General features: G+C 39.8%; 2 protein-coding genes across 6 annotated transcripts; both read left to right on the top strand.

Moving 5' to 3' along the window:
* The first annotated feature begins 208 nt into the window (after nt 1-208).
* On the top strand, nt 209-13,302 carry myzap (myocardial zonula adherens protein). Of its 5 annotated transcripts, none has more exons than XM_067589792.1 (14): nt 209-693; nt 1,443-1,517; nt 4,677-4,769; nt 5,826-5,990; nt 6,144-6,236; nt 6,351-6,464; nt 6,568-6,720; nt 7,387-7,512; nt 7,766-7,894; nt 8,503-8,597; nt 8,921-9,026; nt 10,617-10,700; nt 10,990-11,054; nt 11,157-13,302. In XM_067589792.1, exons 1-14 carry the CDS (start codon nt 622-624, stop codon nt 11,662-11,664), a joined length of 1,878 nt encoding a protein of 625 aa, XP_067445893.1. In that variant the 5' UTR covers nt 209-621; the 3' UTR covers nt 11,665-13,302. The 5 variants fall into 5 exon arrangements, with proteins under 5 accessions (XP_067445893.1, XP_067445919.1, XP_067445883.1 ...); XM_067589818.1 differs by having other exon boundaries at nt 210-693; nt 11,376-13,302; XM_067589782.1 differs by having other exon boundaries at nt 210-693; nt 10,945-11,054.
* Nucleotides 13,303-15,064: 1,762 nt separating this feature from the next.
* Nucleotides 15,065-19,293, top strand: polr2m (RNA polymerase II subunit M). The gene is made up of 4 exons (XM_067589832.1): nt 15,065-15,420; nt 16,623-17,213; nt 17,390-17,612; nt 18,577-19,293. The coding sequence occupies exons 1-4, from the start codon at nt 15,311-15,313 to the stop codon at nt 18,718-18,720; spliced, it is 1,068 nt and encodes a 355-aa protein (XP_067445933.1). The 5' UTR covers nt 15,065-15,310; the 3' UTR covers nt 18,721-19,293.
* The last annotated feature ends 7,321 nt before the right edge of the window (nt 19,294-26,614 follow it).

The following is a 26,614-nucleotide window of genomic DNA, read 5'->3' as shown; positions in this document are numbered from 1 at the left end:
AGATCATTATTAAGACTAAAAAACATTTCATATAGCCAAAACTGGAAGATATTATCATTATCAAACTCCTTTACTGCAAAATGAGAAGTAAGTAGGCTACCTGCTCCACCCATTTGCCACCTCTATTGATAAAAAGTGCCCCACCTGTCCCAGCCCAAGTTAAGATCCGCCCTGTGAATATCTTACTCTCAGGGCAGGAGGCACAGACTAGGGAAGCAGGTGAAATGTGGCCTGACAGGTCTGATGGGAATACAGAGAGACACAGAGAGAGTCAGAGGGAGAGAGACTTGGTGGTTGCTGAGTAACTGACAAGCCTGTCAGCCAGGTGGATTTAGGAGCAGTCAGGCTGGAATTAGACAATGACATAGTTGTGTCGAAGTGTGGAACCGGTCTGCACCTGGTCATTCCCTGACAGAGAGAGGAACCTCGGACCCTGTGGACTCCCACCACCACCACACTTGACAGAGTGGAATTTCCCTCCTCTTCCCTGGCTGGGGCCGGGGGCAGATGGTTGCTCTGAGAGTTTGAGCAGAACTCAGGAAGGAGAGTGAGAGGAAGGGTGGGAGGAGGGGAGACAGAGAGGGAGAGGAAGAGAGCCGAGGAGTGGACAGAAGAGGAGACATGCTTCGCTACGGTTCAGGACGAACTGTTTCCACCACCACAACAGAGGACTCTCCAGAGTCTTCAAGTGAGGTAAGAAGTCCCAGAGAACAGTCAGGACACTGAGACTCTCCCTCTGTCTCTCCACTTCTCTCTCTCATGTCTCCTCTGTGTTTTGTAAACATCCCGGTGTTTTTTTTCCTGCCTCTTCTATTTGTCCCTTTTGCCTTCAGTTGTGCAGCCACTTTTTCCTCATCTGTATGCATTGAAATCACTTTTCTCAGTGTGCGTATGTCCCAGCTAACATTTTCTGTTCCCAGATCTGCTGAAAGTTCATGTTTGTTATAGGATGTGTTCACTTACAAGAGCACGTAATGGGAGCTGAGTGTGCAGGAGGCAGGACTGTCATGTTTATTTAAACAGCTCTCTGATAAAACAGGCCTTTGTTCTAAATTGGCCTTTTAAGTTATTCCTATTGTTTGCTAATGAAAAAAGACCCCATTATATTTTAGTGAACTGTGTGTGGGATATGAATGAATACATTACTGCAATGTCTACAGTAAATATGACAACATATTTCCTTGGTAGACAACCAAACAAAGCACCCACTATGTTGTAAACTTTAGGACGGAGGTATCTGTAGCAAGCTTTCAGAGCATTTACATAAACTTTGTTTACTGTTCTGTTGCTATTGCCTTTAAAAAAACATGTGGGTGGACTGTTAAGGTCTGTGAGTTTCTGTGCTTTAGGGTCAGTGATGTTTTCATGTCAACTATAATGCAAAATGTGGTTTTGCTTGCATAACATCAGTAATTTGCTTTTTGTCTGTTTGTTTTTCTCAGAGAGGGATCAGACGCCTCAGGTTAACTCTCCATGCAGGAAATAATGGAAACAAGCAGCCCAAAACTGCAGACACAGTAAGTCGTATATCTCCCTCATTCAAATTCTACAATTAGCCATGGTATATCCTGCCTGGAAGTCTTGCCTGACAGACCCATTTAGTTAGGTAAAGATTTAATGAATAGAGTTCAACTGAACCAAATTTCCTCAAGTTGACCTGAATTTGTCTCAACAAACCAACTTAAGCAGTGTGTGTCTCTACAACAACACATGCACGGTCACTCTTAAAAATAGTGACATGTGATGATTCAACATATATACGAATACGAATTCTTAGGCGGAACCACTGAGATTTATGGCTTTTTTATCATCTGCAGCGGTTACACAATCATGACAGGAGGGTGTGTGCGTGTGATAATGCATTCACAGCTGTTACACATTTACTTCAAAGCTCAACCCAGACTGTAGTGAAAATCTATTCCATACAACAGTTTTTTTTGACATGCTTTGGCTGAACAGACAGTATATTTGGTATCTCCACTTTGTCAGAGACATCTAAGAGTTTAGTTGAAACAATACTGACACAAATACTGATAACTAAACAAAACATAGCTCATAAAAATTTATCATTTGCTTACTGAATTGTAGAACTACACTTGTTACAGTAACCAGGTCTGTTTCTGTACATAGTAACCGTGTGAGTTATGATTGTGAGTACACGCTGCAGGCTGTGTGGGTGTTTGCTGTAGGTGGCTCTGCCTTGGTCTTTGTTTGTGTTCAGGATCTGTGGTCCAGAGGCTGTTGCGAATGTGAGAACTGAGTATGATACTTTACTCCTTGTTGGCACTGGGGAGGTTTTTGGTCTCTTTAACTGAGTAGGATCCTGACAGAAGCACGGCGGTGTGTTTTTGTTTGAACCTTGGCACCGGGAGCATGGTGTTCAAACCTCAACACACTCCACTGATAGCAGGCTGCTGTAATCTCTGAATGTGCTTATCCTTGGGAGGGCGTGGCCATGACTACTGGGACTGATGACAGAGGACAGTCTGGTCAAGAGTTAATACACACAGAGTAACACATATGTGCTCGATGTACTTCAGAGTGTGTTTAGTGAGGACATAACTGTGCAGCTTATTTGTCCCTGACAGAAATCTGCAGCTCCAACAGCAGAGTGACCAGTAAACTGTATGACATCAGTTTTTATAGATGATCAAGAACCTCGAGTGTTATAAAAATATTAGAGGGATATATTGAGACTAAATAAAAATAGTGCATAAAAACTTAAAATAAAATAGAAAATCTCAGTGCAAAAATACTTTAACCTACCTAATATACCACTGGGATGATCGACACAAATGCATTGCTTTAGTCAAACTGTCACAATAGTACTTTAAATAATAGTTAAGAAGAAGAAAAAGAAAGTTTCCAAATAAAATATGCACAAAATGATGCACAAAAGACAACTAGAATTTCTCATAAAATGTAACAGCGCAGCAGTGCAAGCTTATGTAAATACACTGAAGTGCTAAAACAAGCTGATACATATTTCGGCACAATGTGGATAAACATAACGTCAAAGCAACTTGAAGAGTTGAACTGTGACACGTAACTCTGTTGTTGTTGCAGCAGCATTCAGTTGAAATGCCTGCACAACGTCAAGAAAGGACACAGTGCTGATAAGGCTTGATTGAACAGTCCAATTTTTTTTTTTTTTTACTGCATTTATTGACACAAGAAGCGTCCTTTTTTTTAGCCAAATTTCCACTGAAGTTGTTCAATCTCTCGAGGGAATTTAAAATGTGGGCTAGGACACGTGCGTTTTGTGCAATTTTTGTGATGGAAAAAGAAAAAAGGGAAGATGTGAAGTTAATCAAGGAGGAAGGAAATGACTAAAACTTCCTCTTCCAGAGATATTCAGAGATATTTGGTTTCAGTTGGAATGTTGATTAAAGTGGTTATTTACTATAAAATTAGAAAGGGTGTGTCCTGCAACCTGACACCATATGGACACAATCCAACCAGTGACTATGACCTAGATGAGACGTAATACATCTGCACCATGACACACACACACACACACAACTAAGACACAGAGTGGTTACATATAAATGTTTCTACACTTATAGCATTGGATTTCATTGCCACAGTCGCCAAAAGTCCCTTCAAAGTGAACTCTATTCAGCCCAATGAGCTACATCAGAGGGTCTTTGTGCTGTGACTTTAAAGACAATGTTCATGTTTGTGTTGGAAATAAGAAGCAAATTCCAATCAGTTGAGTCCTTCACAATACAGTTATATGATAGAGCAGTCAGTTCATGTGCTATGAACAAGTGACACAGGAAAATGTTTACAATGCACTGACATGTAATTATTAATATGAAATTAATTACTTATAATTTATAATTAATTATACTAATTATGCTCTTTCAGTAGCTTTTACATGTTTGATTAATTCAGGTAGTTAAGGTGGTGACGTCTGTGAGCAGGTCAAGCTCCTCATGGCAACAAAACAAAGGAAACTTTGTATGCTCTGCACACTGTTCCTTCCACCAAAATTACATGGCTGCAGGTTTAGCTTCACCAGGTAAACAAAGGCATTGTAAAATTCAAAGCTCGGCAAAGAGAGCATTGTGATGCTGAGATCTCAGAGAAGCAGTCTGCAGTGTTGTTAAACATAAAGTTGGCTGTTCCTCCCTCTCTTCTGCTGGAATTCATATCCGCCTGTTAGCAGGCCTTCGCCATTTCTCAGCAGCATGTCGTCTGTAGATTAAGTGGTGGAGAAATGTGAGGCTCGGCCCTGTCCACAAGACAACACTGGCGGCTTTGTTCTAGTCCTCCGCACTCTTATCTCTGCTAGATGTGGAGACTGACGCCTTTTTCTCTGAGCAACAGGTCCTGGATGAATGTTTAGTTTGAGCAGAAGCTTTTAAAAGATGTTATCTGTCTGTCTGTCTGTCTATTTATCTATCTATCTTTTAAACAAGAAATTAGTCTGTTTGCTTGCATTCATGGTGTCATTGTAAGAACATATTTTCTACATGTAACCAGGAACAATGAGAGACCAGAGCACATTATTCCCATAGACACTTTGCTAATTAGAAGGTATTGGTGTTGTGGAATGATGGCACAAAATAATAACACTTGTTTTGAACACTTTTGAGGTGTCCACACATGGAATGAAGTAAATCATCCACAGCAGCGGCTTAAATATGAGTTGTGTTTTTTTTTCTCTGCAGACTGAGGAAGAAAAAGATGCGAAAAAAATATGGAAGAAGAAGAATGGACTGATCCAAAGAGAGAGGCCAGCTGGCAGGGAGTCACCTCAGCAGGTAGACAGCCACATCTACCACATGAATAATAGGCATAACACTGCGACACATGTGCTGCTTTAGCATGTGTGTCACTGACATGCTTCTGTATAACACCTTCCTGTGCACTCGCAGGCTGTCATCAATAATGTATTCATGGATATTCAACATGAGCAAATGCTTGTCGACAACTGTAACAAATTCCATATCTCAAGTGTGTCTGTGTAAGTTTGAAGAGAGCGATACTGTAGATTCATCCTCACTGGTTCGGTAAAATGTTTTAATATTGTCTGTGTTATGTGAAAATGTAGAACAGAGACAACAAGATGTGCAGCATCATGGGAAACTGTAAATATCCAAAAAACTGAAATTATTAGACAATTAATTGGTTAGTCCACTTTTAGTCCATTTTTTTTGTATTCTATGAAAGTAAACTGGATATATATTCAGGTTTTAGGCTGTAGGTCGGACTAAATAATTACATTAGACATTATAATCATTTTGGGCTTTAGGAATTTTGATTTCATTATTTTCTGACATTTTATCATCCAAATGATTAACTGACTAATCAAGAAAATAATTAACAGGCTCAAAACATTTGCCTCTTGCTGTAGATCTGAAATATTCATAGAAATTGAAGTTGAAGTTCTGTTATTTATATATGCCTGTGATTAAACAGTCATTTGTTATTTTGTGGTTTGGACTGTTTGAAGTGCTGCTCTGCTCCTGTGCTGGTGTGCATCTGTTTTCATTGGGCGCCCGGCTGTTGGAAGCACAATAGGCAGGAACGGCAGCAGCTCATGTACCAGGTTGCAGAAACATGACACCTCCAATGCACCTTGCACTTTTTTTAGCCATCAGTTCCCAACCTTCTGTTTCCAGTACTCAGCAACAGTAGTGCTGGAAATACCTGATCAAGTGCACATATGCAAGGGAGCGAATTCACACACAAAGACCTATAGTCAAGAACAACTGTGTTTGTGAACGTGCACACAAATACACAAACACAATCACTAAGTCAGCCTCAGTTGGAGGGTGGCTACAGAAACCTGACCAGTGCGATCCTGTCTCCCTCAGCACCTAGGAGACATGACCAATGGGGTGCCAGAGACCTCGCTGCAGCATCATGGGCCCAAAGTGTATGGCATAGTGCAGAGGACGGGCTCGGACAGACAGCAGGAAGTGATGGCACGAGAGTGGACGGTCAATCACCTTCACGATGAGATGAGGTACATCAGGGAGGTGAGTGGAGACGACAACAAAATGTGAGATAAACAAGCAGCCGGACCATCAGTTTACAGTAATGCATCCATCTCTTAACATCATGTCACCTGTGTTGTGCAGGATGGGTTGCTGTGTAGATAATTTCTCTATGTTCTCTGTATCTGTGTACAGGTGAGAGATTCTCTGGAGAAGGTGAGAGAGCGGATGTACGGGCAGTTTGGAGGGATGCAGCAATCAATGCAGAAGCTTTCACAGGAAATCAGGGTAAAGGATTACAGTATGTAATACCATGTGGCTGAATTATCAGAACTCCCTCATCAAACTCAAATCTGTGAAGCTGTGAATGAATCTGAAAATGCAGATTGTGTGCTTCTGCAGGCTGCCAACTCACATCGGAGGAGCCTTGAGTCAGAGGTGAAGATCAGGACGTCAGCCATGGAGAGCTTTGATCAGATGAACGGCTCCCTTATATCCGCTAACATCGGCCTGCAGGTAACAAATCAATGACACCGAACCTGTGAAAACCTTCCTTGTCACAGCTCAATGCTATTACAGGAAGAGTTGGATTTATGAGTAAAAGAAGTATCCTTTGCAGAAATCCCTTCTGGAGAACTGTCAGAACAGAGTGGACATGAGGGAGGAGGTAAAGAGTTTGCGCAGCACCTGTGAGAAAACACAAGAGAAACTCAGAGACAGGGAGAGGGAGCTGGCCGCTGCGCAGGCTGAAAACCAGACTTTGAGACTCCAGGTAAACACACACTCACTCATGCAGTGTAAGCACACACACACACACTCATTCATACAAACCCACATGTATCTGCAGATTTCAAAACATTACTGTGGGAGTACCTGATCTGACACATTCACTGAGATAGTGGTCAACCAGCTGGTGTGACAAGTAGGTGCTCAAATGGCCTGCTGCACAATGATCTGATGAGTCAGTAAGAGACGGATACAGGCAAGTTGTGCAGTATTGTATGAACAAAGAGAAGGCTTAACATACAAAAGTTATTCTTTACATGTGTGTCATGACCTATTTTACGTGCCCTATTATATAACTACTATACCTGATCGTTTTCTCTCATCTCTGCAGTAGGTTACAGTGAAATATGTAGAGATCATCAAAAATAGTCACAAAAATGTTCAGAGAACTTATACCCAGTTTCAGTCAGAACTGGGTATAACTGAGTATTGTCTCTTATTTTGTCCATAAGAGACAAAATGACAATACTTTTTAATACAATATGAGGAATAATAGATAAAGCGCTGTGTTTTCATCCAGCAGATTCTATAGTAGATGATCTTACTGCAGTACAAAAATGCATCAGCTGCACCTGCATCTTCTACTCTAGTGTCAATATGGTATAATCAGCTTAGTGGAGTCATAATTTTTGCTGCGCTGTGAACTGTCCAGGTGGAGTCTTCACGGGAGGCCAACAGTCAGGCTCTGCAGGAGCTCTCGATGACGCTACAGAGGGAGTATGAGGAAAAGCTGCTGGAGGAACAACGGAAACACAGGGAAGAAATTGAGAACCTACAGGTCTGCATTCTTTACCTCTTTGTTCATTAACTGTCACCATGGTACATGATATATAGTTTCAAAGCCAATAATACATGTCACGAGAACAAGGCAGATGTGTGACAATTTTTGATTTTAAGACATTTTACAGGTATTGTAATGCAGTGTCATCTAAAGAACGCCAGAAATGATAATTACAAAAATTGGGTCATTTAATGAGCAGTTTTAGAAATAAGTTCTATATCTGAGCCAAAGTGTATTTTTACTTACACAGGCCCAACTGGATGAGTACATCAGGCGACTGGAAGAAGCAGAGAGGAATATCAGGACCGCAGAGGCCAAGATTTCTGAGAGAGATCAGAGGATCGGTGAACTTGAGCGTCTACTGGAATGTATGGGGAAGGTAAGGCAATTTTTAAATGAGAAGTTCGCATTTTTAAAATCTTAAAACAGTACTTACATTCCATTATGTAGATTGAAACCATGTTTGGTTGCTGTAATCATTCCTCCACCACAAAGAGATCCACTTCAAACAAACACAATCCATTGTAGCCGATGTGGCACAAAATCGTCAGTCCTCAGTTTGTGCATGAATGCATTTAAAAGTTCTGCTGAAGCCAATATGAGGTTTCAGTAGTGGGAATTAGTGGAATCAAACGGGTATCTTTCAGAGTTACAGCCCTTTTAGTATGAAATGCTAAAAACACTTTGTAAGATACCCGCTTCATTGTAAAATTCAAGACTGTTGAAGCCTCATATCAAGTTACAGTAACATAAGAATGCATTTTTGCACCGAATGAGGGCTGTGGATTTTGTTCACCATCACTTACATTGACACCACGTTAGGGAGGGATCTCTTTGGGCTTAACTATTTTATTGAACTTATGGGCGTGTGAGTGTTGTAGTAAGATGGACATGAAAAATGTGAGCCCATCCTTTGACATTGCATAACAAAATATAGCCACCTTTACATTACCTTTACATAATAACCACCTTGAAATCATTCAATAGGAGAAGATTCAACTTCAAAGGAAACTGCAAGAATGTGAACAGCGTCTCCGTTTGATGGAGCTGACAGACACGACTGATTCAACTGTAGCCAAAAGGTAGAAAATGAATGTCAAGTTTGACAAAACAATCCCTAATAAAGGTCCACTTACTAGCTTTTTCCTGAAATTTCAACCATATCACACTCTCTTAATGAGTGGATGGAGTTTGCTCAGCTGAATCTTAAGTTTTCTTGTGAGCTGAACAAGTGGAAAGCTATGGAAAAAAAGCTTATAAGTGTATCTTGACTTAAGATTGTTTTGCCTACAACTAATTTCCAAGCTGAAGAATACAGTTTCACGCCTGTTTTGGTGGAGGTGCAGCACAGACACCAGAGTAATGAGTTTATTTGTGAGGATAACTGGTCGCTGGTCATCTTTAGGTCCAAAGAGCTGCAAGGTGAAGCTGTGGATCTCCGTGAGAGAATCAAGCACTTGAACGATATGGTGTTCTGCCAGCAAAGGAAAGTCAAAGGAATGATTGAGGAGGTGAGGAGAGTTTATTTATCTCTGTGTGAGTTGCATGCATTTAGGTTTCCTGTTCATCTTTGTGTTTTGATAATGGGTGAGGATTAAATACATACATACGTCACACGTATGAATTCAGTGCACAGAAGGTACTTAAAACCTAATCTGACCCAGTGTGCATAAAGGGTGGGGCGTCCTAGTGGCCATTAGTGGTTAAGACACACACCACCATATTCTGTGATCGCAACGTCTCTGGTTGGATTCCAGCGGTGGGTCTTCACTGTGAGCCAAACCCTTTCTCTCTCCCTCACCATTTCCTGTCTGTATCTCTACTGTGACCTACTGTATATCTAACAGAGGCTAAATGCCAAAAAAAAAATCTAAAAAAAAGCATATTATTAGAGTCTTAAATGGCCTTTTGTAAGTTCATAGCTCACCTTGGTCTTTCAGTAAAGTTAATTCTGCTGCATAAAATCTTTTTTTAATGGGTCCATGTTATGACCCACTCTGATGGAAACCCTGGCACAACATGAAAATGAGACTCTCCTCTCAACAGCTCCCAAGAACCACCAGCAACAAGGAATTTAAATGTTTATTTCATACTTTTGGCTTCAGGGTGGGTTAGCAGCATAACAACAAACAAAAGGGAACTAAAGCTAAACAAAGTGAAATCACCTACTCAAACAAAAAGAAACAAAAATACAAATTACTGACCGAACTAACTTAGCAAAACAGGAGGAAAGAGATTAAACAAAAATGCTACCCCCCCCCGCAACCTAGGCTATATACTTGCAGAGCTATTTACAATATTCAGCACAAGAACATGTTGGCTGGCTGGCTGGTTGGAGGTGGAGAGAGGAGAACCTGCAGGAGCTGGGGGAAGTTGGCCTTTAAACCATTATCTTTTAGGCTGGAACCAATCAGCTCTCTGGAACAATCTGCACACACTCAATCACACAATCATTTACTCAGCCAGTCAGAGAAGCTCTCCTGAAGCCCGTTACACAGAGCTGCCACAGCAGGTTCATCAGAGAGAAAGAAATCCACAAGCACACACAGGGGGTTAAAGCACACAATATACAAATGCACAGAAAATGTCACTAAACAACCTCTGGGCCGTAACAGTCCATAATTTCTGAATAATTTCCAAGACGATTCATGAAAAGAGCTTTGTAAACTGACAGTATACTGTGCAGTATATACAGTATGGAAAACAGAGACAGTGTTCACTGTGTTTACAGTGTTTTTATAGTGCAATTAGTACAATTCCAGTACACTGCTGGTGAAATATAGAAAATATTTCAGTCAGTGCACAGCAGCTCACTTGAACATGCCAAAATATGAAATTTGTCTAAAAGAAAGCATACAAGTTTCTAAAAATAACTTGTAACTTGGGTTTAAATTGAGCTTTTCTTTCCATTCCTAGTTTCCCCATAATTAGATACGATAGTTCTTTCCAGGAAACTTCCAAGTAAATTATTGGGAAATTACAGATGTGTAAAATAAAGCATTGATGCCAACAATCTATATAAGATCACAATTGAATAATCTGAGAAGAGAAACACATAATATCTGTTTGCTAATAAATGTTGTCTTCTTGAAATTGTGAAGGTTGAAACACTTCGGGCTCAAGTTGCTCAGAAGGATATGTTCATCTCGGAGCTTCTGGACAGAATTGCGATAGTGGAGTGTGAGGTAAGACAACAGTTCACTGTGTTTGTTTGCTGCGTGTTTTGTTTATGGTGTGGTGTTGCAATCTACTGCATGGCTACAGATGATTTCCTGGGCTGCGGAGCGCTGGATATCCTGAACTTTCAGCAATGTCTGTGTGATTTCCTTGTGTCACTGCACCTATCGAGTCACTTTCACATTTGAAGTGACTACAGTCTTTTGCATGAATCTGACCTGACAGCGTTGTTTCCTCTTTTCCTTTTCCTAGAATAATGAATTAGAAGACAAGCTGAAGTATTTTATGTCTACACAGAGTAATAGGCCACAAGAGGTTTTGGAAACCAGGGAGATAGGAGTAGGCTGCGATCTACTCCACAGGTAAGAGGCAAAGTTGAGGAAACATGCTTAGTAGAATAAGGTGTGTTTGCTGCTTCATTTGGAGGTGGCTTCTCACTCTGATGTATGACTATGCATCCACAGAGGTGAAGCAAAAAGGCATGATGTTGAACCTCCTGTTCAGTGTGAATCATCTCATCTCCATCCCATACAACACCCACCACCCGTGCAACCTTCATCACCCTTTCAACCTTCACCACCCACACAACTTTCACCCCCCACATCTCCCATTCAACATCCATCCCTCTACCTAACCTTGCCAACACAGCCAAGGACGTTCAAGCCTACAAATCCTCCACCCAGCAGGCTGGAGTCCAGTTTACTTCGATACACTCCTCTTGAGTACAGCCGCTACCTGCAGTCCAGCCCCTCAGTACCGAGTGGATCGTTCTCCTACAACCATCTGTCTGAATCTGAACCTCCTGTGAGCAGCAGACACGAGGTTGATGCCGGAACAAACACAGATTTACGCTCAACTCCAGAAGAATCCTCTTCACCCCTGTCCTCTTCTCAAGCAAGGTCAAGACCACCTCAAGTTTATACACCGTTCATGAAACTGATGGAACTAACGGCAAAGATGAATATAGAGTGATGTGACAGGAATTGTTTTAACATTTTTGGAAATCTGTTTGTTTTCTTGCTAAGTGTGTTAAAGGTACAGTGTGTAGAATTTAGTGACATCTAGCAGGACGGACTTGGCAGAAATGGAAGCTAATATTAATAAGTCCTCTTCCATGGAGCTTGCCATGTTTCTACAGTATCTCAGAATGGACAAACCAAACACTGGATCTAAAGAGGGCCTTTTGTGTTTTTTGCAGGTTTTGCGGCCAACATTGGATCTTCTTAACACTTTGAAAGGGAGGGGGAGGGGTATTCAGTTGGTTGCAACCTCACCGCTAGGTGCCGCTAAATCTTACACACTGGTCCTTTAAATAAGATCAATACCACTCTACACTGACTGCTCATGGCCAAAATAGCCTGGCAAATATCCCTTGTAACATCACAGTGCGTAATTTTACAGTTTGTTTGTTGTACAAATTAAACAAACAAGATATAACATGTTAATTAGTGAGCTTTAAATGTGCTGGTAAGTTTTTGTACAGAGCCAGGCTAGACTGGAGTCTCTCCGCTGGTTGGTTGGCAACTGCTCCCAGCCAAGAAAATTCAGCTCATGACCCCATTTACACTTCAGTTTTGTACAAACAAAACAAACAAGATATAAGATGTTAAATAGTGTCCTTCAGAAGTGTTGATAGGCGTTTTTTGTACCTTTGAACAGAGCTGGACTAGCTCTTTCCAGTTTCCAGTCTGTTTCCAGTCTTTGTGCTAAGCCAACCGGCTATTGGCTGCAGCTTCATATTTGCTGTACAACTATTAAAGTGGTATTCATCTTCTCAGCTAACCCTCAGCACGAAAGCAAATTCCTCTCTTTGGTCTTATTTCCACTGCCAATTATCATTTTAAAAATCACCATATGTGACACAGATGAGATTTTTTTTAAGTCTTAAGTTGCTACATGCAGAGGCTAATGGTCACTTCTCTATCACATATGGTGAAAAAATGAATCTGGTTGGTGATGTTAAAAGTCATGTAGATTTTCAGCTTATGTTTGCACATAGCACTATTAATGATAATACAATGTTGCATACTGTAGCGTGTAAACAATCTAATGCTCTGTAAACATATTTTGTATATAATGTGCTAAAGGATTATATATTTGTTTTGTTTACAGTAAATGTAGCCCACTTATTTTGCTCACTAAGATATGAGCATTAAAACCTGTATGAAGGTCGACATGGTTTATGTGTGTATTTTCCTATCATTTTGTATCAGTTCTGTACAAATTAAATGAATATTATTTTGTTATTGTCACATTATGTACAAAATATTTATTAACATATTGTGTGCCTTTGTGAACAGTCTACTGTCTGATTTTGGTGGCGGGAATGAATAATGAATATCTCAAAATTGGCAACAGGGTATGTTATAAAATAAATTTCTATGCTAATGATAAAACTATTAAATCACTTTAAGTGTAATGACCTCACTAAGGTGACTGCCATTCCTGAGCCAAAGGCACAAGTATTATCCAGCTGTTGTCTGCACTGCCAGAACTGTGTGAAAGAGATAAAGCTTTATAATGTGCCTTTTCCTAAATGATACATATCATACTGAAACTATTGATAAGAGGCCAGCATATGTTTGAATAATAAAGATAATATTGTTCAATTAGTAACCAGACATCCTGATTGTGTCAATGAACCCTCACACGTATATACAGCCTCATAAATTTACTTAACCCTGAAGCATACATATATATATATATATATATATATATATATATATATATATATATATATACTATATATGACTTCCTTCATTGTTCATTGATGATAACAGTAGATCACTCTATGCTCTCTGCTTTGTGTTCCTTCCCTTTCTAATGATTACATTTCACACATTTATATAATGTCATGCACGACCAAATGCATAAACACTGACCTCCAGACTAACACAGCACTATGCAGAAGTTTTAGGCACTAAAACTAAAGTGAGGATGCTTTAAAAATAATGGCAATAATAGTTTTTATTTAAAAGTTAACTTCATACAAACTTCAGTAAACAGAACAAATATAAATCAAATCAATATTTTCTGTGAGCATGCTTTGCCTTTAAACAGCTCAATTTCTCCTCTATACATCTGTACACAGTTTTTCAAGGTATTTGGCAGGTAGGTTGTTAGAAGCACCTAGAGAACTTGTGGACTTACGCCTCTCAGTTGCTTCTGCCTCTTCATGTAATCCCAGATGCTGAAGATTGTTCATTATGACTCCGGCTGTATGTTCGGGGTTATTGTCATGACGCAGAATAAATTTGATGGTGTTGCATAATGAATAAGAATCTAAACATCTTAAGTGCCTTAAACTTTTGCACTGTTTGTTTGTTTGGGAAACTCTGTTCTATATAGTATGCAGATAGTTCAGTGTGTAGGCATTTAAATTATGCATACACATTTCACAAAGAATTCTTGATAGCTTATAGCTATCAATAATAGCTGTGATAGCTTTAGTAAGCAGTAAAATCAGTAAGTAAATAAACACATTTATAAGCTGTGCAAGATAGAGTGATTCCAAGTGGGGTAAGAAATGGTTTTACATGCTGAGTAAAATTTGTAAATTACAAAAAACCTTTCAACTTCAAGATGTGTTTAGTATGAAAGAGTAAAACTGTGAATGCACATATAGCAAAACACAGAGTTACAGATGTGTCAATGATATAATATTACTCTTAGTAAAGTACATCTAATCAGATGGTACAACTAAGTGCACTATTGTATAGTATTTTAAAAAGAAATCTCTACAAGCTGTTAAGCTGTATGATAAACATATTCCTACTAGTTCTTAGGAGTAAATGCATAGAAAATTACTAAATGTAAAAAAGCCACAAATGTTTTAGTGCCTGATATGATCTGAATAAGTACACAGGACATAAATGCATAATACATGCATTGAAAAAGAGAAACTTGCAGCATAATACATAAAAAACAAATAATAACTTGTGGAAAAACAATTAGAGAAAGTCAACTGAGGTTTTCTTCCAACAGTAAAGACACAGCTGAACAGTTGAACAGACTTTGAACCCTGAGAAGGGACAGAAAGGACACAGCTGTAACCTCTTGGTTGACGCTGGCTGGGTCATTGTTCGATGAGCTGTGTGGGCTGGCACGGCACTGGCTGGGAAACATCCGGCTCGGAAATGCAGCTGTGGAAAATCAGAGATGATGAAGCCTGTTGAGACATAACACAGAGAAGAGAGAAACATCGTATACAGAGAAAACTGTCAGAGGCTTAACAGACTGCTCTTTGAAACTCCTTTTTGGTGTTGATGACTACATTTGACCTGCAGAGGGCAGCAACACATCTTCACTGGAGAGTTGCACTTGCACATACTGTCCTGAACACTGGGGGGCGCTGGAGCGACACGTCACGTGTCTGATTTCCGCTCACGAAGAAGAAAAAGAAGAAGCCCACTTTGAAATGTTGTTGTCCAATGTGCTGAAGAGGTGAACCTACTACCTAAAGAGGTTTATGACGCTTTTTAACCACAAACAAGCCCTTTTAAACGATTAATTTAACGTATAAGTAGGGGGTTTTAAGATGAATGTTAAACTGAGACGTTAAGTTAGTTCATGGTGTTTGTGAATGGCTGAAGCTAGCTGCTGTTTTTAGCTAACAGTGATGTCCTCGTCGTGGACAGAGCGCCAGGGACAGGTGGGGGATCTGAGAAACCACAGCAGAGAAGAGCTCCAAGAACTGCTCCTCCGACAGGACAAGATTCTCTCCAACAAGTAAATATCACACCATGAGGCTCAGTTTGTGCCTCATGTTATGATCATCACACTCATACACGATACAGGCTGAAGTTCAGGCATGACACATTTCCTGGTTTGAAAACACACTAAAAGTTGGTCTGATACAGTTTGATAATACAATTTGACAAAATACACGTTAACTTAAGCACACAAAGTAGTTTGACCAGTTGTAATGAGGTATTTCCCGCGTTATCAGTATGTCGGTTAATCCTCTTGAACAGAGTCTGAAGTTTTATAGAGCACAGATGATCTACAGATCATATTCATATATTTTTATATATATTATATAAATATATATTTTATATGTATCTCTTTATATACGATCTATGGTACAAATGAACACATGAGCTCTGTTTACTAATTTTAACTAAATCAGTGTTGTAAGTGCACATGAGGCTGCATATGTGAATGCACTGTGAATGTTACATGATTCGTTGACTAAGTGGCTACAAGCTCATCTTAGCACTTTTTGAAACAACTGATGACAAATGTTTTTGAGAGAAAAGAAACTTCTGCTTCTGGGCTTTATCATTATAACAATAATAATAATAATGATAATAATGTGTTGTATGATGACCCTGGCTACAAACCTAAATATGTGGTCTCACAATAAAGTTGTTCTTTATGCTTTTGAGCCCTTCAGAGAAAAGAAACACCAGCTTCATTATGTTCATGATGTAGCATCAATTCTGCAATGCTGCAAAATTATTACAATGAAACTAACCTTGTCCAGTAGCACCTTTTAAATCTCATTCTGAGTTTTGTGAAGTGTGCCGTACAATTTATTTGAATCTGTAAAAATGCTGTATGGAAATAAATAATACAAATGTCAGCATCCATTCCAGTTTCAAACGTGGCTAATATATCAAGCACAGACTGTGGTCAGAATGAGTATGAGCACCTATTATGGTTATACAGAGTCTCCAGATTTCAATCCAGCTGAATACTTGTGGAGGATTTTGCACAAGACAGCTCTACACCAAATTCACCCAAACACCATATGAGGGAATATCTTTAGGAAGGATGAAGAATGAAGCTGTTTTAGAGGCTCATTGTGGCCCAATTCCTTAATAAGACTCTTTATGTTGGTTTTACCTTAAATTTGTTAACATCTGCATCTTTAATGATTGTTTTAAATGTTTATGTAGCAGGAAATGATGGGTTTGTGTTGTTCGCAGGAGATTATTACAGACTCTTCCTGACAAAGGGAAAAAGATACGAGAATTTGCGGAGAGGGTTCGCCTTGCCATTGAACATCACGATGAAGAAGAGAGGAAACAGCGCTTGGTGTCTGCTGCCAGGGCAGAGCTACAGTCCAAGTACCAGCAGGCTTTCACTATGCAACAACGTGCCATCCAGAATGCTCCAGTGGCCGGGCAAAGTGAGGCTGCTGCAGACAACACAGTACAGGAGAAGGACCCCTCACCTGTCTCAATTCACGTGCAGGAAAACCACACTTTGGACAAGCGACAGCAGCAGTTTGTCTCCCAAGCAGCTGCTGTTGAAACCATGGAAACGGCTGCTGCTGGGGCCTCTCTGAACTCGGATGGGACAAAAGAGAGTGACCTTGTGGAGGCCTTGGAAAGGGTCAGACTGTCTGAAACGGCTAGTACTGGTTTCAGTAGCCAGACCAAAGACCCATTAAAAAGCACTGCAAAAGACAATGACTCTCTGAGAAAACAGATACCAAGAAAGCCTCACTATGTAACTGTCGTGGAAAAAACAGAGAAGACTTCAGCCCCGGGGAAGCAAAAATTCAAACCAAATCAGTGAGTAGTGTATCGACTATTTACAACAATGTGAAACGAAATAAATTTTGTAGGTGTATTCCAGTAACATTATCTGTTATTGTGGTTATGCTGTGTTTCCATATTTCTGATCATTTCTATGATTGGAAGTAAAATCTTCTCAACATTTTACTCTGTGGCAACTCCGTTTTTTCCAGGCTGCCTCACAGAAGTGACAACTCTCCATCAGGATCCTCGTCACCTAGTGAGTCTTCTGAAGGCTCATCACTGCTCTCAGCACAGGCCAGGAGGGAGCGGGACAAAAAGCACCTGGATGACATCACTGCTGCAAAACTCCCTCCTCTCCACCATAACCCAGCTCAGCTTCTGTCTCTGCAAGAGTCGGCCATGCTTATGAAAGAGCAGACAAAGAAACAGCAGGTTAGTGTGTAGATGGATGGAGCTGTGTACTGTCTGAGCTCTCCAGACTCTTATCTTATACATAGGGTGTATATATTACATTACATTAAACATTATAGACGTTACACTCTAAACTGGATGCAGACTTACAGGGTACAGAGCTAAAAGTAGAGTCATAATGGGACTTACTTCCCTCAGGTGCACACAAACACAACAAATGCAAACATGATCTCAATATCAACCTTAGGAAGTGATTACATTTCAGAGTTGTGTTTACAGCTTGCCATGCTGCCCCAAAAAATGGCCAATAAAATCAATTAATGCAAGTTTAACTTCATACAGTAAACAGAATTGTATCAAACATTTATTATTTTGACCAGTAATAAATATTGTTTCTAGCCTCCAGGTCTTTTTGTTCATCCTGTTTGGATTATTTTGAACACTGTAGAGACACTGTGTGTAGAGATGTGAAAATTATTATACTTCTATATATAAGGTGTAGTGTTAAAGATCAAAAAGGCAACTCTCAGTTGCTATTGTGATGTAATATTCACAAACTAGTTTATTCTGCAATAGTGAGTTTGGTGTTGTATTTAGCTGCTTAATTTCAAAACAAATGGAGTACAACATTATACAACATTGGCTTGTCTTTACATTTGAATATCTAATTAAATGAGGAGGGAATTAATTAATAATGAATCCAGTAAGTGTGAATTGTCCATATCAGATCCCTCTAATAGCTCTAGAGGGCAGTATTTAGGCTGTGTCAGCACTGTATCACTTCACATCCAAAATTAGGAATTTAGAGCCAAACGTCAGACACTGTGCTGCTGTCAACTTATAGAAGCCTGTAAAGCTTATGACCAGTCCTACTTTTGTTGATGGTTTAATGGCTGTGGCTGTGCTTCTTTATAATAATGTGCTTGTTTTCTGTTTACAAGCCTATTCATGTCAACTTTTTCCTCTTTGTTGTGTTTAATTTCAGGAGTTGCAGGCCAAGCTGGCAGCCCAGAAACTGTCTGAGGGATTGAAGATCTCTATGGGGAGCTACACTCCTGAAGGTGGCCCCATGGCTGCCTACAGAGAGGTTCATGATGATGGAGCCCAGCTCTCCTCAGAGGAAGACTGATCCTGGAAGGCCAGAGCTGGGGAAACCAGTGTGACCTTGGCCCCTTGTGGAAACAGGCTTTAGACCTCGCAATCCAGGGCCCATCAAACAGGATTTTCACTCCAAGGACAGGAATTCTTAAGAGAGGAAAAGGTCTTTGCCTGGTGAGAAGGCGTAGTTGGTATCCCAGACTCAGCTCAGGGAATTGAATGGCAGGTTGAAAAACTAGCTTTCTTAAATGTCAGTCAGTTTGTATGGGGTTCAGTTGTTTCCTGCATGGTCACTACCTGCAGCTGAGTAAGACTCTTAGATGCTAAATTTGAAATATGCATCATGAGGGAAATTTTCCTTATCAGTATACTGAAACTGATGATGTGGCTTTCTGAGCCTGAGAGTATTGTATGTGGAAATTCCTATTTTAGTGTGTTAATAATTATATGCACTTAAAGCTTATCAGCTGGTGGATCAGACTGTTTTGGCACAATGGCAGCTGTTAACAGCTTTGTCTGGAGAATAGACATGCAATGAGCCTGCAGACATTTAAATATCACAGAATGTGTATCAGAACTGAATAAATACATCTGATTTCTCAAATGATTGTGTTTGTCTTAAGTCTGGTGGCAATCCAGTTTTGAATTATGGACACTGAAGTACCTCATCAGCTGTTGCATAAGAGACTTTCTTTAATTTCTCTGCACTGGTATGAAAGTCTTCACTGATCAAGGCGTCAGGAAAAAGGTTTCCTTGTTAGTTTCAATTTTCCTGATAATCTAGTTTATTGAGCACCAAACTTCAAAAGGCAAGCCAAGTTTTTTGTGCAGCACATTCCAACAACAAGGCAATTCAAAGTGCTTTACATAGAACATCAAAGGCATCAAGACAGAATGTAAAACCAACACAAGGCAATATAAAAAGACATTTAAATAAAATTAAAACGAATTAAATTGGAAATTAAAAATAAGCTAAAATAGAATAATATAAAACGTGAATAAAAGTTACAGTGCAGTGTAAGATATTAACCCTCAAATTTGGTTTCGTAAAAGGCAGCAGCAAACAAAAGTCTTCAGCTGTGAATTAAAAGAGCAGAGTTGCAGCAGACCTGCAGTTTTTTTTGGGAGTTTATTCCAGATGTCTGGTGCATAAAAACTGAACACTGCTTCTCCATGTTTAGTTTTGACTCTGAGGACAGAAAGCAGACCTGTCCCAGACAATCTGAGAGGTCTGGATGGTTCATAATGTAGCAGAAGATTAGAAATGTATTATGGCCCTAAACCATTCAATGCCTTATAAACCAACAGTATTATTTTAAAATCAATTCTTTGACAAACAGGAAGCCAGTGTAAAGATCTGAGAATTGGGGTGATATGATCCATCTTCTTGGTCTTAGTGAGGACTTGAGCAGCAGGGTTTTGAATCAGCTGCAGCTGGCTGATCGATTTCATAGGGAGACCTGTAATGACACTGTTACAGTAGTTGAGTCTACTGAAGATAAATACATGAACACATTTTTCCAAATCCTGCTGAGACACAAGTCATTTAATCCTTGATATATTCTTCATGTGATAATAGGCTGACTTTATAATTGTCTTAATGTGGCTGTTGAAATTCAGGTCTGAGTCCATGACTACACCAAGATTTCTGGCTTGGTTTGTGGTTTTGAACATTATTGATTGAAGCTGAGTGCTGACTTTTAAACGTTCTTCCTTGGCTCCAAAAACAATAACTTCAGTTTTATCTTTGATTAATTGAAGAAAATTCTGGCACATCCAATCATGGATTTGTTCAGTGCACTTACTCAGTGTTTGTATTGGACCACAGTCCCCTGGTGAAATGGTTACGTAAATTTGTGTGTCATCTGCATAATTATGGTAAATTTTGTTTTTTTCCATAATCTGGGCTAGTGTAAGCATGTAGATGTTGAACAGAAGAGGCCCCAGGGCGGAACCTTGGGGAACTCTGCATGTCATTTTTGTCCACTCAGATGTGTAATTACCTATAGATACAAAGTAGTCTCTGTCCTTAAAGTAGGTTTCAAACCAGTTTAGTACTGTGCCAGAAAGTCCCATCCAGTTTTCCAGTTGGTCTAGTAATAGTTGTGGTCGACCGTGTCAAATGTGGTACTGAGATCCAGTAATACTAAGACTGAAATTCTGCCATTGTCTGTGTTTAAGTGGATGTCATTGAAGACCTTAACAAGAGCAGTCTCAGTGCTGTGCTGTGGTCAAAATCCTGACTGGAAGACAACAAAACAGCTGTTTAGTGCCAAAATGACGATTTCCTTCTCTTTCAGTGAATCAAATTGCCAGTATGTGATACTATTTTTGGTAAGGAACTAATGGAATATTCATTGCTCATATTCTTCACACTGTGTGCTACTCTTTGAAACAAGTAATAACCTTTGAAGTCAGTTATACCTGCCTCTAGAAACTCTAAAGAACAGTATTTGGTCGTATACTACTCACTATAAACTGGACTGATTACATGGAGGACTTTTCTGTAGACAGCCCGGGTCACTCACTAAAGATTATACATGTGTGCTGTTGTTTCCAGAGGTGTTGTAGAAAAGGGCTTGTTCTGCAACAGGACTGAGTAAGAGGAAGTATAACTGAACTCTTAACCTGACCAAAACTATAAATCATGTATATTTACAGTATAGTGTTGGAAATATACATCTATAAAAACTGCACAAACTGCATTTATTCTTTACAATGTCTGGTTTGTCTACATTAAGGAGCCCATCTGCTACCATCTATACATGAGCTTTAATAATGAGGAGAAGTTGTACTAAGAGTATAAAAATGTGTCATATATTTTTAAGCTGAACACACCTCAACATCTACCTCTTAACAGTGGAGTAACAATTCTCACAAAATGTAAAAACTTCATGTACTGCAGTTGATTTGAAAATGTACTTTGTTACTCTCCACATCTGGATAAGGAAATGTGTCCAGTAGTTATACATACTGTTTGAAATCTGCTTTCTATAAATTTAATATTTGTAACTACTGTTGTGTTGACATTTTGACACTTGCAGATTATCTAAGCTTCAATAGATTTAAGCCATTTTATGGTTAAAGTTTTATCTTATTTAATGAATTAATGTGTGAAATAAATCTGCAAGGTGATAGAAGCTTTGGTCAGCTGAAGGCACTGGTTTCCTAAAGTCCTTTGAGATGTTATCAAGCAGGGATCTGTGACACACTTGATAAGATTAATCCAGGGGTAGTGAAATATTGAAGCTTGATGGGCTGAGACATCTGGACTGAATTTGGATCATGTTGTTGCTGGGAATGGCAGGCAATCATGGGACGGCAGTGGGCTAATGCAACATGGCAAATACCATTTCTCAACTTTGCTAATATGTGGTAGATAAGAAGTGCCAGCTACATTCAGCGTCTTTCCAAACAGCCTTTCCCACTGTCTCTCTTCCAGCTCTCGCAAAGTACTGCAGGCCATCTTAATTTAAATGGCCTGATTCAGGGACTTTAATGAGGAAGAAATAAGGCGCTGAGGCACGTTTTGGGGGAAATGAGGGTGGGTTCATGCAGGTCAGAGTCTGCTGGTAGATGCTCCTTGATAACCTTTGGTAATTGTTGCTGAGCCATTGGTGGAAGATGTTTTAGAAAAAAAACTCTGATTGCTGTGTATTTAGACACTGTATCTGATGGGCTCCAGAGTGGCCCTGTGGTGACGTCCAATAACAAATACATGAGCACGCTCCACAGAGGATCCTCATTGTGCTGGGATTAATTACAGCCTACCTTGCTTACATAAATTCAGAGACTGTTACCAATTATGGGGCACATTTTTGCTGTTACTTTTCTCTGTGGTATCTGGCGTCAAACCTGACTCTGAAGTTGATGTTGTTGAGGTGGAACCAAGCGCACACTTTCTGTAGTCAAAGCTTTTTTACGTTGTCCATTGATGAGGTTGTTTATACTTCCACTTGAATCCCAGACCCCTTGTCCCAGATTAATAAACTTCTCATGAAGTAGTCTGCAAGTGATTTGCTCCAAGTCTTGAGTCCGAAATCACACGTCTCGCGGGAGCAGAAATAATTTGCTGTTTGGGAGGGGAAACTGGAATGTGATTTCAAAACTGCCTCTTCAAAGACCAGTCAGCTCAGTCTTAAATTAGATATACAGTATGATGTATAGACTGGCGTTAAACGCAAGTTAGGCCCTCAGCAGAATGATTGGATTATATCTGCCAGGTTACAAAGTCTGAGGTCATGCTTTTTCCATTCTCTGATGTTTTTGTCATATTTTTTCAGGGCACACGAGGAGATGAAATAATGCAGCACACAGCAGCTTTCTGCAGATAAGGTTACAGCCTATCTCCTCATCCCAATTAGAACCAGCTCTCCCTCCTCTTGTTGCACCAGAACTGAGTCAAGGGAAACAGTTTTGATGGTGAAAATGTGTTTTTCTGATGAATTATATTTGTCAAATATTTGCCATTTTATGCACCTTTCACTCTAAGGTGGATGTTTGCATCTGAAACACATGGAAGACAATGCTGCTCATTTGTGTTTATCTCAAGTGTGAAACCAATGTTTCATATGCAAATGCAATGAACTGTGAATGAGAGGCAAACAACTGAGCACGTGTGTGTCTCTGTGTGTGTGTGTGTGTGTGTGTGTTCTCTTCACGGGGGTGAGGAGGAAAGTAAATACTTTCCTGACAGGACTCTGCTGAAGTCTCCACTTATCTCACCATGAAATGTGTGTGTGAGAGGAAGCAAGCACATAGTTTATGTCATGACTGTTGACTGCCTGAGGAAGCATGATATGTGGCTGCAACATGCATGAGAGCCCCACAGCTGTCTCACCATTAATGTAGATAGGAAAATATTCCCTGACTGGTGGGTGAATCTGTAGGAAAAGGAAAAAAAAGACAGAGGTGTCTGGCACTAGTTGTAAAACATAGTCATGGGAATGATTTATTGCATTTTTACATTCTTAAGATTGTTTTCTTTTTCATTTTTCTACATTCACCAGACATGTCTAGTTTATAGCATATGAGTGTGGTCAAGGCACTGTGTTTTCCTTTGATTGGTTGTCTGTTAAAAACACACACTGGCATTACACTATATTATAATCAGACCATGTTCTGTTCACTGGAGCCCGAACTGTACCAGGTGTTTTACAGAGATTTTGGTACATGTCATATTTGTAGAAGGTGGCTATAATTCAATCTAACCAAAACTCTATACACTTACAATATTAGCATTATGCTGAATAAAGTAACTTTATCTGTCTGAGTACACATTTTATCTTGCTGGCACCACTCCACAAGGTGTTAATGTGTTGAATTTTCTACAGAAATTTGCTTGTAAATGGACATCAAGCAACAGAGTAGATGCTCACCCAAACAGGAGCTTGAACCATATTTACATCCTACTTCATAAATGCATATACTTGTGGTTATAGCTCCTCCATGAGTGTTGCAAACTTGCACCAGAATTCATTAAAGAAACTTGTATTCGACAATTTTAAAGGTTTCAGTTCCTCAGTTTCTTTGTGGACACAGTGAGGATCTGTGTGGCTGTTGGCAGCTGTATCCATTGTGTGTTTTTGTCTTTACACATGGTAAACTGTTGAGTGTGAAAATCTCAGCAGCCCTGCCTTATTTCACGCTTTCAAATGTTGTTAAAAAAGCTCCAAATCTCTGGTCCCAGACATCAATGTCTTACATCCTTCTCAAAAGAGTCTTTTTTAATCTCCATCCATTTATAATGAAGTGGATTTAATAGGTGTAATCAATAGGGTCATTGCTTTAATGATTCTCAGAACATGTGTTTCTAATAATCTGTAATGCACATTCGCTGTTATTTTATTATATACACTCCTGTCCTGGTTATGAGGCAAGTTATAGGCCCTGTTTTTTCACCAACACAATTATTTTTCCAACAGTTGCTATAGTCTTAATCTGAGTCCAGTAAAGCAGCCCATGGAGATGAGAATGTCACAACACAAGCATTAGGTGTTTCCTTTTCCTTGGAACAATGTTTACAGTTCAAAAGCCATAAAACGGACCACAAATGGAGAAGGCATGGTGTAGCTGTGATGAGTTATCCTTGTGTAGTCACTTGTAGCAGATGGACTACATGTTTATTTTAACTCACTGTAGGCAGTACTCATAGTTTAACACTGGATGGCAGTAGTGTATCTTTGTTCTTAGTCTCTGCAGCTTGAGTTTTTATTCCTTTGCACAGTTTTTATGCTAAATCTTTAAAAAAGCTGTTATTTGTTGAAATAAGAAATGTGATTAAAGTTGTTCCATTCTTCTGTGGATGTTTTTAACTTGTCATTGTGCATTTTATCAATAGTGGTGCAACGATTAAGAGCTTGAATCACCATCTCTGAGGGAATCTAATGGATCAACAGCTGTCAGCAGAGATTCAGATAGTGAATCTCTGTGTTTCAAAGGTGTGGTACGCATCCCAGGTGAGGCCACAGCCTCGCACCTGGCTGCTCAGCCAAGATAACAGCAGCCTGGATCTTAATCTCTGGCTACGATGAGAGATTGTACAAATATGATCTGGATACATCTGTGCTTGAAAGAACTCCCACAATCTCTGCCTGGAAAGCTTTGCATAACAATCCTGAGGCACTAGAAAGAAAGGGCGGAGAGAGAGAGAGAGCGAGGAGGAAAAGGAGGGGTAAAATGGGTTGAGGCCCGTGATGCATGGTGTGGGCCAAGAAGCTGCCAGCATCCCAGCCGCTCCATGTCTGGCCTGGCACAGCATTAAGCAGGCTGTTTTGGGGCCTGTCAAAAGCTCATCATGGCAAGGAAGCCGTCTCTGTGGGGATGCTGCGGGGGTGCCAGGGCACGGCAGGAGGGAGAAACCAGAGACCTTGCCCGGCAGCTTGGTCATAATGAGGAGGAAAATTCTTATTCTTATATCCCCATTAATGTTACAACAACAATGCACTTTTGTCCAAGTTTTTTTTCCTCTTTTCAAGCACTTTTACACTTCACATGTTCTTTGTTTACTCCCATCGTCTTGTATTTGGTGAAATTTGAGCCCTCAATTATTTTTTATCGCAGAATTTTGTTGATTATAGAGGTTTGTCTTGTACTTAATTAAACTAAAAAATGTTGATACATGAATCCGCTGAATCTCTCTGAGTAAACGCTTTACTTAAAGTTTGAGCCATCCTTTTCCAGTATCTGACACACATTCCCAAAACAAGTGGAAAACACTTTTGCATTATCTCAGTGCATTGTGTTCAGTAATTGCCTGGTGAAAGATTATAAAAATCTGGGTAATGTCAGTTGTGGCAATCAAGCAGTATACTAATTTCTTGGCCAGTGTTGTTTGTGACATCAATCTAAAGCTGTCCAGAAACAAGGGTGGACCAAAACAACATAATATTGTTTTTCATTACTGCTTGAATGAAATCATGCCCCTTGATTTTAGAACATCCCAACTGCACCAGAAGTGTAAATTCAAGCTAATCGTAGTCATGCCAAACCTTAAAAGTTTTACTAAAAGTGTCATGAAACTTAAACTGTAATATATCAAAAAAAGACTGCTGATGCCAATTCGGTTTTTCATGTTGCAGGTGTGAAATGGGTATGTGTGGCTGTTGTAAATCACTTAAAGTTGAAGGACAGTACATTTCATTTCCAATGCCGGGCAGAGTCTCACAGCTCACTGAGTCAGTGAAGTAAAGCTCTCCCAGTAATTCCTGTTTGTTTGTAAAAAATGTGTCCATGAAGTCTGAGCTGGACAGTGAAGTTTGGCCCTGGGTTTTGTGTCTTACACACAATAGTAAAACCGTGCAGTAAAAAAAAAAAAAAAGCAGAAATCCTCTTCAGTCCAACAATTATGGGGCCTCTATATGGAGTAGTTGGCTCGTTTATATGCTGTAATGTTGTGACCATTCCAAGCCCTGAGGCCAGGTGTT

Source organism: Thunnus thynnus, chromosome 1, assembly GCF_963924715.1.
Source record: "Thunnus thynnus chromosome 1, fThuThy2.1, whole genome shotgun sequence".
Classification (NCBI taxonomy): domain Eukaryota; kingdom Metazoa; phylum Chordata; class Actinopteri; order Scombriformes; family Scombridae; genus Thunnus; species Thunnus thynnus.
This window is presented reverse-complemented; position numbering and strand designations above follow the sequence as displayed.